The sequence below is a fragment of the Rhagoletis pomonella genome, unplaced genomic scaffold (assembly GCF_013731165.1).
Source record: "Rhagoletis pomonella isolate Grant_MI unplaced genomic scaffold, Rhpom_1.0 Rhpom_scaffold_00006, whole genome shotgun sequence".
Classification (NCBI taxonomy): domain Eukaryota; kingdom Metazoa; phylum Arthropoda; class Insecta; order Diptera; family Tephritidae; genus Rhagoletis; species Rhagoletis pomonella.
The window spans coordinates 81,097,136-81,116,368 of record NW_023458560.1 but is presented as its reverse complement, the minus strand read 5'-3'; the positions used below and the strand labels follow the sequence as shown (position 1 = coordinate 81,116,368).

The following is a 19,233-nucleotide window of genomic DNA, read 5'->3' as shown; positions in this document are numbered from 1 at the left end:
ATATGTATCTGGCCAATGACTGTATTTGTCCCCAAACTGTTTGGGACAAATTTTATGTTGTTATAACAATAACAACCGCATCACAGCAACTACAACGAAATCTCGCTAGCGGACATTTAAGACACAGATCGTTTATTAGGACATTAATTTCTTTACAATTCATTTTAATTACTTTACTATACACATTTCATTAATTGCCTAAATGACTATTGTGTGTAGAACAAGTAAGTTCTTAAATTGATGACTGCTTCCGTGGTGCGCTGCAATTTCAGCACCAGCAGTTCGTTTAACTTGCATGACTAGAATTTCACTCGGTTTTTAGTTGCTCAAATTACACCACAATGTTTTTAACCTTAAAGCTTTGCGCAATTGCAAGTTTAGCATATAAAGTTGTTTCTTATTTTAATTTTAAAACGAACAGAAGACAAACAACAAGTACGACTAGATACTAAAATATGAATATGATTAAAAAAAAAAAACATATTTACCAAAAAGAACAAATTCAGCGACACCCTGTGTTCAGAAATGCATCAAGCCAAAGTATCGAGTCTCTTTTATAACTGTGGGATACATATAACTGATGAAAATTTCCAATATGCGCAACACGGTTAAATGCCTAATTTGAACTTAACGGCGCGCATATAAGACCGATGATTTGGCTTGATGCATTTCTGCACGCAGCCACATTCGGTAGTCTAAAAACACACATTTTAAAATTAGTCAAATTTGAGGAAAATCAAACATTTTAATAATTCAAGATATTTTTAATAACTGCTTATCTAATTTAAATAAGCAAACAAACATACAATATGATCTTAAAATTTATCACAATATTGCACCAAAACAGGCCTATGTCTTTTTTTGAACGAAATTACATATATTTAAGTTTATTTGGAACACCTGCACCAGTGTAAATAGAGACGTACAAGAATCTGATTTTTTTGGGACTCACGGAAACAAGTATAGAAACTCGTACATATGTACAGTATTGGACATATCTATAGCACCCCCCTTTCAAAGCGATATTGTTTGCCACTTATGTTTAGTTATTTGTTTTTAAGAATTTTCAATTAAAATACAGTTCATTCTCTAACAAAACCCATATAAACCCATGTTTTAAACTTTTTAAAAGACCGCAAAAAAGCGCAACAAACTTTTCCTTAAATTTCAAACTTTTTTCTCAGAAGCTCTAGAATTTTTTTGAGTACACAGTTTTATAGCGCATTCAATTTTAGTCCAATAATGTGCAAGTTTCAAGTCGCTAAAGATTACCGTTGATTTTTTAGAATTTTTTTTTGTCTCATTTGCTTCCATATAACGACTAAACACAATTTATTTTTATATGGCAGAAACCCGCAACATCCTCGGCGAAAAAAATTCTACAAAATCAACGGTAATCTTTAGCGACTTGAAACTTGCACATTATTAGACTAAAATTGAATGGGCTATAAAACTGTATTCAAAAAAATTCTACCGCTTCTGAGAAAAAAGTTTGAAATTTGGGTGAAAATTTGTTGCAGTTTTTTGCGGACTTTTGAAAAGTTTTAAACTTGAGTTTATGTGAGTTTTGTCAGGAATGAACTGTATTTGAATTGAAAATTCTTAAAAATAAATAAATAAACATGAGTAGCAAACAATATGACTTTGAAATGGGGGTGCTATTGTATTGGCCAATACTGTATGTATGTGCATTGAAAAAAAAAATTCTTAAAAAGACTTAAAAAAAAAACTTAGAAAGGCTATCAATGCCTTCTGCACATGTTAAGCATTTATAACGAGAATTAGCGAAGCATTTAAGATACTTTCTTAAATCTTATCTTATGCATTCTATTAAGTTTTTGTTTATTGTTTTTAATTAAACTTTTTTATTTTATTAAATTTTATTTACTGATTTAATTAGCTTCGCTCAGCAGTATTTAATTAATAAATGCAATTCTAATAATTTGTTTAGCTCTCTTATGCGTCAAACTAATACTAAATCCTACTGACCGGATCTTTTCTAGAACTTTCCTATATATATGTATACATATTTTTTTACAAAGTTTACAGCAAATCGAATGTATTAACGGCTGCTATGACAAAGTTACTTATATACACATGTTTGAAGTATATGTATGTACATATAGATATTATCGTATTTTATATATTTGTGTAAGTGCCAGATCCCCTTTGCGATTATTTAAAAGCCTTTCGTTTAAAGTGCATTAATTTTATGGCACGACCTTCACGGTTGAAGTTAGAAAGCGAAGCGCAAAGCACTAATATATACTTGCATATGCACATACATATATATACTTATGGATGTACATTGGACTGGGCCATGCCATAGTTTAAAAGCTTACTGACGTAGACAAAAAAAAATGGCTTAGAAAAATATGACTTGTAATATTTAATCAATAGATTGCCTCTATGAATAGTTCTTAAATGAAGGCATATAACAGACAAACGGAACAAAGGCACATTCATAGAGATTTCTTATGATTTGCCGTGAAAACGCCTATTGATTTTATTAATCATAATGTCCTTCAAAAATAAAAATTAAAATATTTAGGTAATTTTTTTACTAGATAGAACTACACTTCGAAGAAATTCTCAAATGTGATCCACCGCGAATGATAGCTATGTCGTCAGAACTTATGGTGAAATATAATTTTTAACATATCGCTCATTTACTTCAATAGTGTCGTAATCCAAAAAATGCAAAAACTCAGTTAAGTAAGCAGAAATTGGCGCGCGCTACATCTTCTTCTAATTTGTGTAAAAATTTCATAGCTGTATCGATTACTAGTATCTCACTATAACAAAGTATGTATGTATACATTTCTAATATGGGAGTATGTACATATATATGTATGTATGTATATGTTTAGCTCGAGTTTTGCTTTTTTGAGTTATGATACTATTGAAGTAAATGATCGATATGTCGATAATTTATAAAATTCCTTTCGAAAAATACCAAACAATTTCCAAGTTCTTAGTATCTTTTAGTTGAATGAATGTGTCTGGGGGGAGACTGAAAATCCCTCTCTTTACCTTTGTGCACTCAAAGACGAGTTTTAGCCAAAAACACTTAATTTTCAAGCTTTTCAATCTTTTTTTATGCTATAAAATACATTTATACTATACGCTTTGTGCACCATAGACAGTGTTTTAACTATCCTATCTATATATCTACTACGCGCTTTCGTTTTCAGTAAAAATTAGGCTGATGTAATCTTCATAGATATATGGAAAAATATTTGAAATTGTGACTGGCCTCTGTGACTGATGTAAAGTACTTAATTATTGGACATCGGAATTTTATGAAATTGCATATTTTTGTTCAGCATTCTAGCGATCCCGGACAGACATCGAAGTTCATTTAATTGAAATGTAAGAATAATTATATACATAAATTCATATTTGCATTCTTATAATTAAACTTAATATGCACAATTATATGTATGTACATGTTCTGCTTTACGATCAAATCGTGCAATTTTTAGTTTGAGTGTAAAACTATCAGCTGATATTATTAATTAACAAAAAACTCTTTTTCCGGGCTTAGAAATTTTTTAAACAATGCTGAGGACCGCTCTATTTCAATATGATTTCTCCAACAGTTTTGGAACACAAATTTGTTTTTGCCCCAACCACTTCTTGTGTAGTAGAAAAAGCTTTTTTTCAATATTTATATTACTTTTAAATGATAAAAGGCAAAGCTCCAATGTAGAAAATTTGGAAAAACTATTAGTGCAAAATAAAACTTTTTACTTATTAAGCCACCCTGGTATAACAAGCTTTTCGATTTGTTCGAACACAAATATTTGTGTTAAATGTATATCGAGCCCTAATAGCCAAAATAACGCAAGCGAAATTTTTTTTAAATTTTATTTTTGATGTAGAAATGCATCTAGGTATATTTCTGCATCAAAGAGAAAATTTTGAAAAACAATCCGCTTACGTTATTTTGGCGGTTAGGGCTCGATATGTACTAGTATAAATTATACGTAAAGTAGTTTTCGAGCCGCTTCGTTGGGTGTGGGAAATTCTGCGAGTAACATTAGTTGTAATTGATTTCAATAAAACTCAACTCAAGCTTAGCCAAAAAGTAGGAGATTTTCACATTTTTTCTTTTCTTTTAAAAATCTTCAAAATATTATCAAACTAAATCCTTCTTAAACCTCTTTCGTATGAGCTATATTGTGATACATACTCATTTCAATAACAACATAGATCAAATTGGCCGTTTCAGAACTATTTCGATTGATACCCGTAATGCAATAATTCATTCAACTTATCCAACCTTATCCTGAGTTCGCCCAAAACTCATGATAATGATAATTGATTAATTTGAATTGAATTAAATTTTTGAATAGGTGGCAACCCTCTTCAAGCACTTCAAAAATATTCTAAATGTAAAACTAATTACATATTTCTAACATCCTTTCTATGAGTGTGAAATATTTAAATATTTCATATGACTAGATATTTTAATTAGATCCAACTTTTTAAACAGATGGCAACCCTCTTCAAAATATTTTCAAACTACAACCTTCTTAAACCTCTTTCATCTGGTACCTTTATTGGAATATATAACCCTATTTTTTATTTTGTAATCCAAATATATTTAGTAGAGGTCGCTCAAGGTGCTTAAAGTTTGCCATGTATTTTATATGGGGAAAAAAACTTTTCGTAGAACTGGTATAGAATTCTTGAAATTGGATATTTTTCGATCGGAAAACTCTGGTTCTCTTCAAGAGACTTCCAATTGTTTATTTAACAATTTGTTTATTTAACAATTTTTTAATGATAAAGAGTTTTTATTTTTCCCCTATTGTATTTTCTGGCATTTTCTGCGGGTTTTGGCAAACCTATAAAATAAAGTAACTATGAAAAAATGGTTAAATAAATAATTGGGTTTTATTATTGGGAATCTCCTGAAGAAAAACATAGTCTTCCGATCGAAAAATATTGATTTTTAAGAATTCTATACCATTTCTACGAAAAGTTGTTTCGTCCCCATATAAAATATGTACATGGGAAAACTTGGAGCGCTTTGAGCGACCTCTAAATATTTTTTGATTTCAAAAAAAAAATTAGGATATATTTTTCTTCGATATAGAGCAAGCCTAGGGGATGAGAGCATACAAATTCCGATTTTACTTTTTTCATGCATTTTTGGACCCCCCCTAGTGGGCACCCACCCAGTCCAGTGTACTATACATAAAATATTAAGCGAGCTAATGTATACATTAGGGCTGGGAGTTCCTCCGGATAATCCGGATATTCGCATATCTGATAAAAAAAAGTCCGAACATCTGGATAAAAAAATGGACGGATATTCGGAGTTTTCAATCTTAAACTAACAATAAATTAACAATTGTTTATGTATTAAAGACGTGTTGTAATCTATTATTAGTTTTGCAACTCAATAGATTCAGTGATTCTGAGAGCTGTTTAGAATATCCGGATAACAAAAAGAACTCATATTAACCAGATATCTGTTTAATATAAATAATGGATACTAAGCGGATATCGGGATTTTATTCGTATACTCGAATATCCAAACGGATATCTAGATATCCGAATATATGGGTAGTCCCAGCCCTAATATACATACCTACATACATACATACACAAAAACTCCTTAAATTTATATAAAAAGGCAATGGTTAAGGTGATGTTCCCTGCTAAGATATTTGCAGTACGGTCCTTTTTGGCCGAGAAAACGGCGGTAGTTTTGCTGCACAAAGCGCAAATTCACGGAATATCCTCAGTTAAAAAATTGAAAAAGCTAAGTGCAGTTATCAAATTTATACCTGGCTCCACACTGGGAAAATAGTTTAGTTACGTCAGCTAAATATGTTTCTCTCAACACATTAGGTACGTTCGTTTAAAATATCCAGTAAAATATATCCAACAGCGAAATTGTATCTGTTCTCTTACAAGAGAAAAATATCCAAAAAAAAATTTTGCAGAAACTTGAAAGTTAGACGAACAGCTGATAGAAAGTCTGTTTACATTCAAAAGTATGAAATTGAAAGCGTAAGAAGACAAATCCCAAAGTCCTATCCTCACACAGTTTACTGGCTAGGCGAATAATTACTTACTTCTTACAATTGAAGTCGTCGTATTTTATTATTTTTAACTTCGAAACGATCAAATTCGATTTAGTGATTTGCTTAAATTGCACCCAGCTGTTTTCTTGTTGGCAAACTGCTGTTGGCAAACATTTTTTTCAACAGAAACTATCAGTTTCCCCTCAAAACTAAATATCATTTTTATCTCTCAATTTCCCCTACTTTGCAAGTTTTCTGCGTACGGGAACACAAAAAGCTTTCGATAACTTTCAATAATTGTCAGGTACGCGAATGCAACTAACTAATATTTGGTTATAGTGATTGAGAGAAATATACTCAGCTGACTATTTTCTGAGTGCGATTTCGTGGCTGAAACTCTGCAAAAATCAATTAATACATATACATATACTATTTCTAAGTAATATTCTATGCATTGCTATTATTTATGTGCAATGACAAATGAACTATATTTTTGTTTTACCGAAAAAAGGCGAACACAGACAAAAACATGATTGGTTAGTAACCAATCAACCGGGCCTCCTCCAACTAAGTAACCACTTTCCCAGACCCAAACGCTACCTTCTAAAAGTCACATAGTATATCATAATTATCCACCTGTCGCAGCGGTGCCACATCGTTCACCACCTCACTCAGATATTGCGTTATCAGTGGCGGCAACTTTAGTTTCACCAAATCCTCCCTCGTCTTGACATGCTTGATAATTTCGGCACGGCAACGATCTTGTAGATTCACAAAATCGCGTCGAGTACATTTCAGAGTCATTTCGGTTTTTGCAGCTGTAGAACAGACAATCGGATAAAGCGGTTCCTTGATCTGAAGAACAAAAAGGAATTAAAATCTACATATGTATTTGGTGAAACACACATTCGCCCACCTTATCTAAACCTCGAAACGCGACGCCCAAGCATTTGCCATCTTTGTAATAGGTGAGCGTACCTTCGATCCCATCGAAGAGTATACCAATAACTGTGGGATGATTCTCTTTGAAGCGTTTGGTGTAAAGCAGCGCAACACCTTTGTGCCACAGTACTCCTTTGTGCGATAGACCCCAGCCGTGTTCGTTCTCACCCAACATATTACGAAATGAGTTGGCGTGAAGACCTGCAATAAATACAATATAATTATAGAAAACAACGAAATAAATGAAAGAAGACTGTTTTCTTGGACTGATAACCGATAATTATTTTCTCTGCTGGATTTTCTCAATGGACCTATCACTCTAGAGAAGTTTCTGAATACTGATACTAGAATGGTACTCCATTTCACTTCAATGGCCCCGACCTGCTTCATCTCATTTGTCTGTAGACGTCAATCTGTTCTATCTTGAAGGTCGTGCGAAAGACTATCTTAACAATCCTAACCTAGCTTACCCCGTGGAGTTTTTGAATTCACTGGAGCCATCAGGAGTTTACCCTCCATAATCTTAATTTAAATTTTTTTAGCTCCCATTATTCTTCTTTCGTGACCATATTCCACCTAATATTTTCTTGTGTAAAATTTCCTTAAGATAGTACGCAGTTCTTCAGAAATTTGCTACGCTTTCTACTACTAAAGTGTTTTGTGAAAAAAGAGCTGTTTGCAACAGAAATATATGCCCGCTCTATTATTTCTTAAGAAAAGAGCTAGGCAACAGGCTGTGAAATATCAGATGTCAAAACTCCTTGGTCACATACAAGAAATAATGGCAATTTTTTTCTTGACCGTTTTCTTGAGAGCTGGAAACTAAGCTTAATGCAAAAATTATTACTGGCTGCTGGAAAGTAGTAGGATCCTCCATTTGAATTTAAAAGCCTTCAGTTTCCGTTGGGGTTATCTTCACCATATCGATAAATAAATCTCAAGGTCTAACGTTAAAGGTGACTTCAAGCTGGAAAATACCTGCTTTACTAACGTTATACATACGCCCCAAAAAATCAAAGTGGATTTTTCTAATGCATACTCACTCATTTTATTGGTTTTGTCTTAAAAACTATCTAAATAAAATGTTATGCAAATCGGACCACGGCAACCCGTGCCGACTTTTACTTCTATATAAGGCGGTATAACTATACTCCCTACAGTATTAGGGCATAACATTTAGTAAACCGGCTTAGTTTTTATCAGGTAGTCAGGATTTTTTCCAAACAACCATAAATTATAATAAATATATTTCCAAAGTTTACACAAAATATGGATATCAATTAAAAGAAAAATTCAAAACAATATTAATTGTAACTATTGCATTTTGAAGAATCTTAGTTTAATTTAAATCCTATAAATCTGTGGTCATTAGCAATAATCGCCTAAGTTGAAAAACCTGAATTTGGGAGAAAACGCTTTAATGTTAACCTTATGGGGAAGCCAAAATATTTTCATCTATTACTTTTTAAATAGCCTAGTTAACGAGATGGGAGTTTCACATATACATGGAATAGTAGTTGCAGAAAACAATAGCATATATGTATAACCCAATTCTTTCTTAAGTCGACTTAAGCGCTTTTAGCTTACGACCACTGAAATATATATAAGGATATTGAAAGTTAAAAAGTGCAAAAAAATATTGTCCTTTAATTAATTTCTTCGAAGTCCTTGGGAGAAATCCTGCCGACCTATTAAAAACATATGGCATTTTTCGCATTTTCAAAGTTTCCATTGACGATTAATGCAAGTTTTTTAATACAACTTCAACTAAAAGTCGGCACGGCACGGGTTATCGTTATCCTAAATAAGGCCATAAAACTTCAAATATTTATAGGCTATTCAAGCTAAAAAGCACAAATATAGAGGGTATGCATATCAAAATTTGTAAACAAATTTGTTTCCAAATATATTCTTGGGACAGTCTAATGCAGGGCTGGCAAACCTAAGGCACGCGTGCCCATGATGACACGCAACAAAATAATTTGGGCAATTTGGTAATGATTGAGGACACAATTTCTCAATTACTAGTAGTAGTATTTAGTAATAGTAAGTATTAGCTAATCTCGATATTTATAGATATTTTCAAATCGACCCAACACACGTGAATCTTAATATATTTCCGAAATATTTTGGCGGAAATCATAAAATACATATATTAAATCTTATAACTCCGATGGCAAAACATTACCAATATTTTTTTCGCTCTAGAGAGCTTGTAGATTTTCAGCCAGTAAGTAGTCCGAAATGAAGGATCCATCGATTGAATGACAAACTAACTACTCTGACTCGGAAGAACTGTGATACCACAAACTAAAATCCTACTCACCCCATACCTAGACTACAAATAATACTTTCTCATCTATTCATTACAAATTTTGTATAAGCTTTATTTTAGAATACTTACGCGCTTGTTTTGTTCCAATACCGAACATAATGCTAGTGCCGAAAACCCGCTGTGACACATGCAGTTCCCAATAGAAACGACCATTGTTAAGAGGTCGCTTGCCCTGTACCCCGGCCGTACCTTTGCTCCAATTCGGATGGAAATGAACGGTGCGATTGTTGGCCCCACTTAATACTATCTCCTTGGAACGATGCCGTTTACTCCATGTCCAATTGTCTTCACATCCATGCTCTAGCGGCATGACTTTCTTTCGCCGACCCATTTGGGAAGAGGGGCTTCCGATGGCCGCGTTTGCGGTACCAATTGTTGCGTTTGTGCTGGAGGTCGAGGTCGCGCTCGTGGTAGCAGATGCTGCAGCTTGCAGCTCGGCAAGCGGTGCGACACGTTTTGGTGATGAGTTCAATGAATTATTGTCGTCATCCGAAGCCATCATTTTACAATTGTAACAGGACAAACACCAAATTCTGGCGAAACGTGCAATTGTGCAATTGTGCTTGCAATCGAATTACCGAATTAACCTGCTATCTAATTCAATGTCAGTTCATTGCTTTTGTGGCGCTTCAATGTCATTCATGTCATTGATTTTTTTCAAGACTTGATGCAGCTTTTCAGAAATTCAATAGCTCTTCGAAGAGTTTGCATTTCTTTATTTCTTGCATTCAAGTTGTCTAGTCACTTTGGCATTTTGCTAGAGAAAGGCCACTTCCGGTGCACATCGACGACTACACCTCTACTAAATAAGCTTTTCACCTTTACCTGTGTAACGTTCAACAGCTTGTACTCTTATCTAGACGCAAATCGCTTCTTACCTCTTGACCCACTCTTGCTCGTCCTTTGTCTAAAATACCTGCGTATGTGAGTGTGTATGGCGCAGATTGGTGCCTTTGTCTAGTTGTCACTTTCTCCTAACCTATTGGCTCACTTATTGCACTATGATCTGATGACAGCGCTTTTTCGTAGCTTTTTAGGCTATTAAATGGCAAGGAATCTGAAAGGCTTAATATTTATTCGCACTAAAAAATACAAAAATATATTTAATAATATTTTACTATCAATTCAAAAATATGTATATGTATGTGTATAATATCCTAAGACTAAACAAACATTTAAGCAAAATATCATTAGAATAAAAAGAAAGCAATATTCGTATTGAAGTATAAGCAAAATAAAGTTGTGCTGTCCGGGTGTTCGACTTTGTATTTTAAAGTAAAATTTCAGTCACCTATTTATTAATAATATTGACTATCATCGCCAAGTAGCGTGTATCTTTCAACGACTCACTCTCTGGTCACCGCTATATCGAGTTCTCAACTGCGAGCCGATAGAGTTTTAATGAAGGCGAAAGGCTCGCTGGGATATGTTTAAGAAAACTGGTATATAGTCAAAGGACTTGGCAGCAGTATAATGGAGTCATTCAAATTTGCATGTCCGTCAGAAAAATACATTACATTATTTATCACACATGTAATGTATTACATACTACTTTTCCCGCTGGGTATTAATCGCCTTTATTCATAAAACTAGAGATAATATACTGATCAAAAAATTTCGGCCATAAAAGTATGTGTACATCAGTCTTACTAAAGGTGCTCATACAAGTGTGGGACGCACATGTGCAAACGGCCCTATATTCCTAATAGCGTGGAATCAAATCCTAGTTAGTAAGGTAAAGTAAGGTGGGTGTTTCGTCAGGGGATTTTCATGGCTGCCTTTGACAATGTTTTTCTTTTGCGAGCATCAGATAAACTGGCGTTAACAATACTGTAGTTTCTTGGCTTCGGCCAAGGCTTAGATATTAACTGCCATCGTTCTGCACTTAATTCATTACCCAGTATAACTCTTTTAGATTTATTTCTTTTGGTGAGGCTTCAAAAGCTGCCTACATGAGCGCTTAGAGGTCCAGGATATGCCTTCAGACTAGCCATTCTTGGCTTCAAAATCTGCCTACATGAGCATATTGTCTCGCTTAGTGGTGCTGGATCAGAACCAGACCTTGGATACTCTAGGATCTAAGCAGAGCTTGAAACTAGGGTTGAACATTTCTATTGTATATTGTCTACAAGATGAAGACACTGTCTTACACTTTATCAGCAGTTGTCTGGCATTTCTCATTCTCTCATTTCTACATATTCAACTCTCTGGAATTCTCCTTAAGCTTGTCTTCTACAATTAATATATGTATGTATATCATGTGAAACATCATTTTCACGGCGGCCTATAGGCGATTTCAATTTCATATGGAATAGCAAATAGTGTACGGCGACTAACCTGTTCTTTCAAGTTGGAAATCCCGCTCACTTCGTATAGGGGTCCCTATATGTATGTATATGTAAGTACATAGTACTATAATAAAACACAGATAGAATTCTCAAAATCGTTTAACTGACAACTCGATTAGTATTAATGACGCCACAAATTTTTCAACGTCGCCGAACACAACAACCCGTATAAAACCAAGCCGGAAGAAGATATATATATAGATGAACGGAATAAAAAACCTAAAGTCTGTTAGTGAGTAACGAGTTGCGACTTTATTGAAATTACAGCTTTGTAGGTGATTATGGGTATTTAAAGTAGACTTAAAAGACAACTTCTTGAGGCCATTAGTTGTAAAGCGTTACAAAAAAAAAAAAAATAGCAAGCAAACGAACTCTTTTATCTCTATTATAAGTATGCGTTAACTCACCTGCCTGTATTTCGCAGATATCTTTCTTCAGTTCTTTCTCACTCATTCACAGGTGTGTCGTAGTTATAGTTGAATTTGGCGTTAGCTTCTCTTCTAGAACTGGTGGCGATTCCTCGATGGATTCCTGTTCCTCAGCGCCGTAATAGGCAACACTCTCCAAGGAGGTGGCTAAACCAGAATCTGTTGTGTCAATGTCAGTAAGCGACCCATTAACGTTGTATACAGCGGCGAAAGGTGACTGATGACCACTGGACGAGTTCGATGTGGACGTATCCCACAATGGACTACCACCGCTGCTCGAGCTACTGCTGCTGCTAATAGTACCGGCGTTTCTTGCCCTCATTGACTCTTCATATTGCTGTCGCCTCAAATACTGTCGGTTTAGTTGAAATTGCTTTTGCATTGGGTGTTGTAGCTGTTGTGGTTGTTGTTGTTGTTGCTGTAGTGACGTTGTGGCACACAATCGATTTTTCAAATTACGCTTCAATTCACGATTCACTTTGCGTTGCTGCCGCCGCTGCGCCCATGTATGCTCCAAGGCAGTGGTGCTGTTACCACCACAGAGCGGCTGCCAAAATCGTGGCCGATATTGTGATAGTGGATGGCTTTGTTCTACCTGTTTGTTTTGTTGAGCTTTTCGCAACTCCAATTCCTGTAGATGAAAATGGTGACGACAGTATCCCTGCGGGCTGTTCGCGCAAAAACGACAAGCTTCAGCTAAAATACCCCCCGCCGAGCCGTCTGGCTCACCGCACGCCGATGTAGAATTGCGCTTACGCGTCTGCTTATTGCTCTCCAAGCGCCCAGTGTGGTACTGCTCTAGCAGGAGCTTACGTGTCGCGGCCGATGATGTCTCAGCGGCCTCTTTGAGTAGGCGTGAGTTCTTCGGATTGATCCATCGATCGTGTATATGCAGAACAAGCCGCTGACAGTATAAACATAGCGATTGAAACAATAACAACAAAACGATAATCATATATATGGAATGCTTGCTTGTTCAAGAATGGAAGGTGACGTAGATGGAGACCAATTGGCGACTAGTTAACAAATACTGCTGGTGTGCGGCTGAGGTTTTCTTACTGACAGGTTTTTTTTTTGTTGAAAACAAGATGCTGGCCGAAGGACTTAGAACGGACCCTTCGATTTCGTTGTAGGCTGAGGATTTTCTTCAATAAAGTACATACATGTGTATGTATGTCGACGTTGCCTGCGAAGGTGGGTGGATGGCAGATACTTTATAGGCGCTTTTGTGTGTGTGTGTGTATTTGAGAAGAACTTTTCGATTTTTTCCAATGCCTTTCGCTTAAAGCTTATTGTCGCATGCAATTAATTTTCGTTGATTCTTAACCGAACAAAAAAAAAAACAAAAACTTATAGAACAAGTAAATTTAACTTTGGTATTTTTCAATATTTTTAATAAATTTCTTTCTTCCACGAACACTTATCGACTTGTCGTGCACTCGCTCCGTAGCTAGCTCGTTAGATGGTCTGTATTACTCCATTCCTGTCTGACTTCTGTCAGCCGACTGCGACTGCTCTACACTACTGCGCCCAGCAACCCCCTTTTCGCTCGCTCCGAATTTTCCAGTCTGCATGGCAGTCATCCAGCCAACCCCATTTGACTTTTTATCTATCGCTTCATCTACTCATTTGTGATTTTCCACCCCCAATTGGATCGGCCAATGTCGATATGTATGCACCTATATATTTGTATACATATGTACATATATGAATAAGTTACCGTTTTCTTCTGTGTTTAATTTTATCAAATTCTTTGTTTTGTTACCGGCGTTCGCTCACGCCACCCTTTCTAAGTGTGTTCATGTATTGCTCTTTAAGCGTGGTTCTGTTAAGCCTTAACAGTCGCAAGTGCTTCATCCCTAATATTAGGTGTGTATGTATATAAACTTGTGTATTGTAAGTTAATACATATGTGTATATACATACATACATATGTATATATGTACGGATATATTCGCCCGCATTATGCGTATTTGCTTATCAGCAGCTGATATTTTTAGTAGATGCATACATACATTTGCATATAGACACATCCCAGTGGGAAAATGTAATGTATGGTAATCGAAAAAATAATCTGTATAAAACAACCGTTGTCACATTCGAAAATGCCCTTTTCCATGGCGCTGTTCTAAAAAAGTAAGGCATTAAATATTGTAGTATCTAGTAAACGAGGAATGTATGCGATTTAATATGAATTTTTTGGGGATTTTCGGAAAACATTAAGCCCGGATCACACAATGGATGGAATGCCTTAATTTATCTTCTAATGGTGTGATTTCACAATAAATTGTCTCATGCGGCAATCGAGGCCAATATTGTGCTTATTGTGCCCAATCAAACATAAACCGGGTGCAACAACAACAATTGTTTGAAATGTTTTGAATTGTGTGACAGCACAGCAATTGGAAAATTTCAAGTCGTTTTCATTTGTTGCGTCCTTGAGTGTCCCCCTAGGTAACATTCTTGGTCTAATTTTATTTATTCTCTTCATCAACCAGTGTCCTGTTTTAAAAATTAGAAAGTTTTACTTTTTACTATTTTTCGTAGTATTACCTGCGATACTGATTCTCATCTGCTACAACAGGACTTAAATAATCTCATCGAATGGTGTCACAGGAGCAAACTTTCATGCAATACTAACAAATGTTTCCATATGTCTATTTATAAATCTCCGGAGTTTCGGCAACCGTGCTATACTATTGCTAAACACCAACTTATTTTAGTTAAATATTTTATTGATCTTGGAGTTGTGTTCGATAATCGTTTTACTTTCAGAAATCACATATCGCACACCGTCTTCAAAAGAGTCATAACTCAAAATTTTGTATTTTTGAGATTATGCGCTAAAAATGTACGCAGAGCTGGAGCAAATTTTTATTATAATTTGTTTAAAAAAAACCCTAAGGTAAAGTCGCCCTTGCCCATATGATTAGCATGTGCTAAGAAATAGTTTTTCACATTTTCTTACAAACGTATTATTTTGAGTTGTGACTCTTTTGAAGACGGTGTGCGATATGCTATGTCCTTCCCAAGGTTTATAGTAGGAGTCCTCATCTAAAGTGATAAAGGGATAAAATGCTTAAATTTTTCAGTTTATCCGCATTCCTACATGAACGCGCCTTGGTAAATAATTGCATAACATTGTTTATTATTTAACTTAAATGGCTAGTTACGTTTCAGTCTTACCTCGTCCGTTGTGTTCATTTGCTTTTTATGTGTTTGTAGCGAAAGCGATCCCCTGGCAACCTGCCAAGGTAGAATCCACCAAAATCGTTTGATAAAATGATAAAATTTGGTCGAAGTCGATTTCCATACCAGGTTTGACAGTTCATTTATCAAAATGATAAATTTATCATTTTATCAATTTTATCAGCAGTTTATAATTTTTGATTTCAAAGGAGACTTCTCTACAACACTTAAGTTCGTTCAAAACTTGAGTATGCCGCTATTATTTGGAATCCGATTTATAATTGCCATGCTACTAGAATTGAAAGGGTGCAACGTACATAAGTTCATTCGCTTTGCACTTCAATCGATAAAATTCGAAGAGCCGCTGCCCTCATATAGTGCTCGCTATATATTAATAAGCTTAAAATCACTTAAGAGCAGAAGAATAATCCAGTCTCTAATGTTTGTTTACGATGCAATTAATGGTTTCGTTGACCGTTTCGAACTTCTCGGGCTGATTGACTTCAATCGGAGTATTTGGCTGAAAAATTCGTATCAGAAAATCAATTTTCGGGTGTGGTGTAGTCGGAATTTACTTTAGCTTAAGCCATTGTGTGCAATGAATAGAAACAGAGTTTATTTGACTAGCAATGCAGCAGTGGTGGCTATCACAGAATCCATCGTAGTTCGATTTTTCGTGAAATCTACGAAAATGCGATCACTGAATCCGAATTGCTACGAAATTCTATTAGAAATGGCTAACCCTGCTCAAAAAACTTTCATTTTGGCCAGTGTTCTCAATGCTTAGGCAAAATTTATAATCATGAGCAAGATATCAATTTTAAGTTTGCCCTTCTTGATTTAATCGAATCGAATGTCTTTCTAATTCGGATTCTATTTACAAAATGTTCTAAAAAAAATACAAATAATCTAGAAAAATTTTTTATAAGTAAACAGAGAAAATTTTCAGCTAAATACGTTGGTGAAACCATGATAAAAAAATAGGAGGCATCAAGAGCAGCGCTAGGTGTTGTAGAGAAAGCTCCCGTGCAGCACACGCCAAAAATAGTTCTTTGAAGTTTAGCAAGCAGACTTCCAACGTTATTAATTGAGAGCCTGCTCCACCATACCACTGACGCATAGCTGATTATGGGTCTGATCAAAGCGATATAAATTCAGAGGATTTCCTTTGGCGACAGACCCCACGTTTTGCCAAAGACCTGTTTACCTTGCCAAAATGCAACCAATGCGTTGGAGGTCTTGTGTTCCACGTGCGATTTCCACGATAGTTTTCTATTCAGACTTACTCTTAGATACTTCTCTCCGGGAGAGGGTCTGAATTGTGCCTCCTTTAAGTGTGTGTATCATTTACTATTTCTCCGTTTCTTTGAAAATCACGTGCGTAAAGATATGGGGAGTTTATACATAACTGCGTAAATTAAAAAAAAAAAAATCTTTTTGAAAATGCCATTAATAAAGAATCATATGCAAAAGAGAGACAAAGATGCAAGAAAATTTTGGCTCACAATATTTACACCGGAAAAAACTTCGGTCGGCGCACAGTGGGGCAAATGAAGGGGGTCGTGGACAAATCAGTCTAGAGGTCTAAATTTTGATCCAATTTACAATTTTATTTCTTTAAATTAAAGATGACGAAATTCCTTGTCAACAGTGAGAGCCGGTTTTTTTTTTAAAGATTTAAAATTTTTCTACAATAAAGTTTTTTAAGAAGAAAAAAAAGTTTTTAAAAAGAAAAAATGTTTTTAAAAATACACTAATGCAAACAAAATGTATTTCGCTTAGTAAAAGGGCACCTCAATAATAACTTCAATAGACAATATACAATATATGTGTATAATATACTGTGTATAGTTTCAAAAGAATTAAATATTTAAAAAACTTTTTAAGATACCACGTTTCTTTTAGTCCATCCAAAACGTAAAACATAATTTTTCTTACACCCATAGAAATTGTGTTGATAAGTTTTGGATTTTAAAATTTTAGCAATTATTTTCTTCCCCTGTTTGACTTAAAAACCAATCAATATACATAAGTATATACTACTCGTATTTTTCTTTTTTAAATGATTCGATTGATTTTAAATAAAATTTTTAAGTTTTTCGCTTTATTTAGCAGTTTAGTGTAAAAAAAAAATTTATGGATGTATGTATGTAGATTGTGCCTATGGATTGCATTCAATTGCTGTACATACATACATATGTACATACATAAATATTCGGTATTTGTGTTTCGTTTTATTATTTTTCTCTTCATACAAATATACAGTTAATTAGATGGCTACTACACATTTACATATTTATTTAGTTATGTTTTATTATTTAGTTTTTGTTTCGCTTATAATTTACATGCTAATATTACAATTAAAAAACAAGAAGCTTTAGACATTTGCAGTTGCAACTTCATAGTATAATGGCAGAATTTTTGTTTCATTTTGGTTTATATAAGTATTCGTAAACATTAACATTAACACTTGGGCAAGTACTTTTCGATTACATATATATGTATATAATATAATCATTAGAAACTACAATGTGAGCGTAAAGTTCATTCTAAGGCAATTATAAGGAAATCATAGCAAATTGTTACCTGTAACAATTTTTCAGGGTTTCAGGCTTTCTCGAATGTAAAGTTTAATAAAGTTATTCAATAAAATTATCTTTAGGCTTAAAATGGCATACAAATTTGGAGAATGGGGGGGTGGGGAAAAAATGTTTATATAAGACTGCAGCTTACTTATGTCGAATTTTTTATACACACTGTACACCTCGATACTCTTTGTAGCAGATTTCCAGCCTTGAGCGTTTGCATTGCTGGACGTTGGAACTGTTCATGGTTCTCGACTGTGACCAACCAGAAGCTGGTCATTGTTTCGTAGAAGTGGCAGTGACCCTTGCCGCCATTGCATTCGATGAATGGTGTGGCGCGGAAATCTTCCAAGCAAGAACCGGGCGATGCTAGCGCTTGGCCACCACCGCCATTACCAACGGCAGTATGCTAGAAGTATAGGGGAAATAAAGAAATTGAGCCATTCAGACTACATATTCACAAAAGAAATGAATTACCATAACGAAGCTGTAGCCTATCCATAGGCTCTCCCATCCATAGGGGCAGTCGGGAATGGTTAGCGACTGGCTGTGTACAGCGATGACATTCGCTGGTGCCTCGCACACCACACAGCGCGATATATATTTGCTAATTTCCTGGTTGTTGATAGGCATCATTGGAATGGGAGCGGATGTTGAAAGCCAGAAGGTCTTATCGTTTCTCGAGGCGTAGTTGCAAACGTTGTTCTGGCCACATGACATCACTGGCAGTGTTGAGAAGCGACGCACGCAAGAGCCGGCCGTTCCGAGATCTTGGTTGTGCGCATAATCGTTACCGTCCACGTATAACATTGAGAAACCTGTCCATAATTCGATTTGACCTAGCGGGCAACGTGGTATTTCTTCAGATTGACTGTGCTTAACCAGCAATATGCCAGTCAGATAATCTTGTGCTGCTGTGCAAGCGGCACCAGTGTCTCCTTGTGGGCCGGGCAGACCCGGCGAACCGTCACGGCCTTGTGGGCCTGGGAAACCTTGTTCACCTTTAGGTCCGGGCCGTCCTATTTGACCAATGAGACCAGTCAAACCCATGTCACCTTTCTCGCCACGTTCACCTTGTAAACCAATCAAACCACGGGGGCCTGGTGGACCACGATCTCCTTTCTCGCCGTCGCGACCTGGGTGTCCAGGTTCACCTTTAGGTCCTGGTGGGGGTACTAGACCAGGTTCACCCTTTTGGCCAGATAATCCAGGTACGCCGTCTCGTCCATCGCGACCTTTAGGTCCAGTTGATCCCTTTTCACCAGGCGCTCCAACTGGTCCAGGTGCTCCATCTAAACCTGGGAAACCGCGATCGCCCTTCATACCATTGAGACCCGGTAAACCTTGTGGACCACGTAGACCTTG

General features: G+C 35.7%; 3 protein-coding genes across 5 annotated transcripts in view; all 3 read right to left on the bottom strand.

Annotated features, from left to right (window-relative positions):
• Window positions 1–5,006: 5,006 nt before the first annotated feature.
• LOC118741440 (SPRY domain-containing SOCS box protein 3-like) lies at window positions 5,007–9,846 on the bottom strand. Its single transcript, XM_036473412.1, has 3 exons — window positions 9,388–9,846; window positions 6,958–7,184; window positions 5,007–6,896 (listed from the first exon to the last, which is right to left on the bottom strand). The coding sequence occupies exons 1-3, from the start codon at window positions 9,818–9,820 to the stop codon at window positions 6,645–6,647; spliced, it is 912 nt and encodes a 303-aa protein (XP_036329305.1). The 5' UTR covers window positions 9,821–9,846; the 3' UTR covers window positions 5,007–6,644.
• Window positions 9,847–10,268: 422 nt separating this feature from the next.
• On the bottom strand, window positions 10,269–13,679 carry LOC118741439. Of its 3 annotated transcripts, XM_036473410.1 has the most exons (3): window positions 13,513–13,679; window positions 12,074–13,415; window positions 10,315–10,400 (listed from the first exon to the last, which is right to left on the bottom strand). In XM_036473410.1, exon 2 carries the CDS (start codon window positions 13,047–13,049, stop codon window positions 12,120–12,122), a length of 930 nt encoding a protein of 309 aa, XP_036329303.1. In that variant the 5' UTR covers window positions 13,050–13,415; window positions 13,513–13,679; the 3' UTR covers window positions 10,315–10,400; window positions 12,074–12,119. The 3 variants fall into 3 exon arrangements, with proteins under 3 accessions (XP_036329304.1, XP_036329303.1, XP_036329302.1); XM_036473411.1 differs by having other exon boundaries at window positions 10,269–10,356; window positions 12,074–13,679; XM_036473409.1 differs by having other exon boundaries at window positions 12,074–13,679.
• A 3,814-nt stretch (window positions 13,680–17,493) lies between these two features.
• LOC118741435 (collagen alpha-1(IV) chain-like) overlaps window positions 17,494–19,233 on the bottom strand; it is a 13,370-nt gene continuing 11,630 nt past the window's right edge. Inside the window, exons 5-6 of the mRNA XM_036473408.1 lie at window positions 18,346–19,229; window positions 17,494–18,277 (exon numbers count right to left, since the gene is read on the bottom strand). Of these exons, the coding sequence (XP_036329301.1) occupies window positions 18,017–18,277; window positions 18,346–19,229 (1,145 nt within the window). The 3' untranslated portion in view covers window positions 17,494–18,016. The remainder of the gene's footprint in view (window positions 18,278–18,345; window positions 19,230–19,233) is intronic.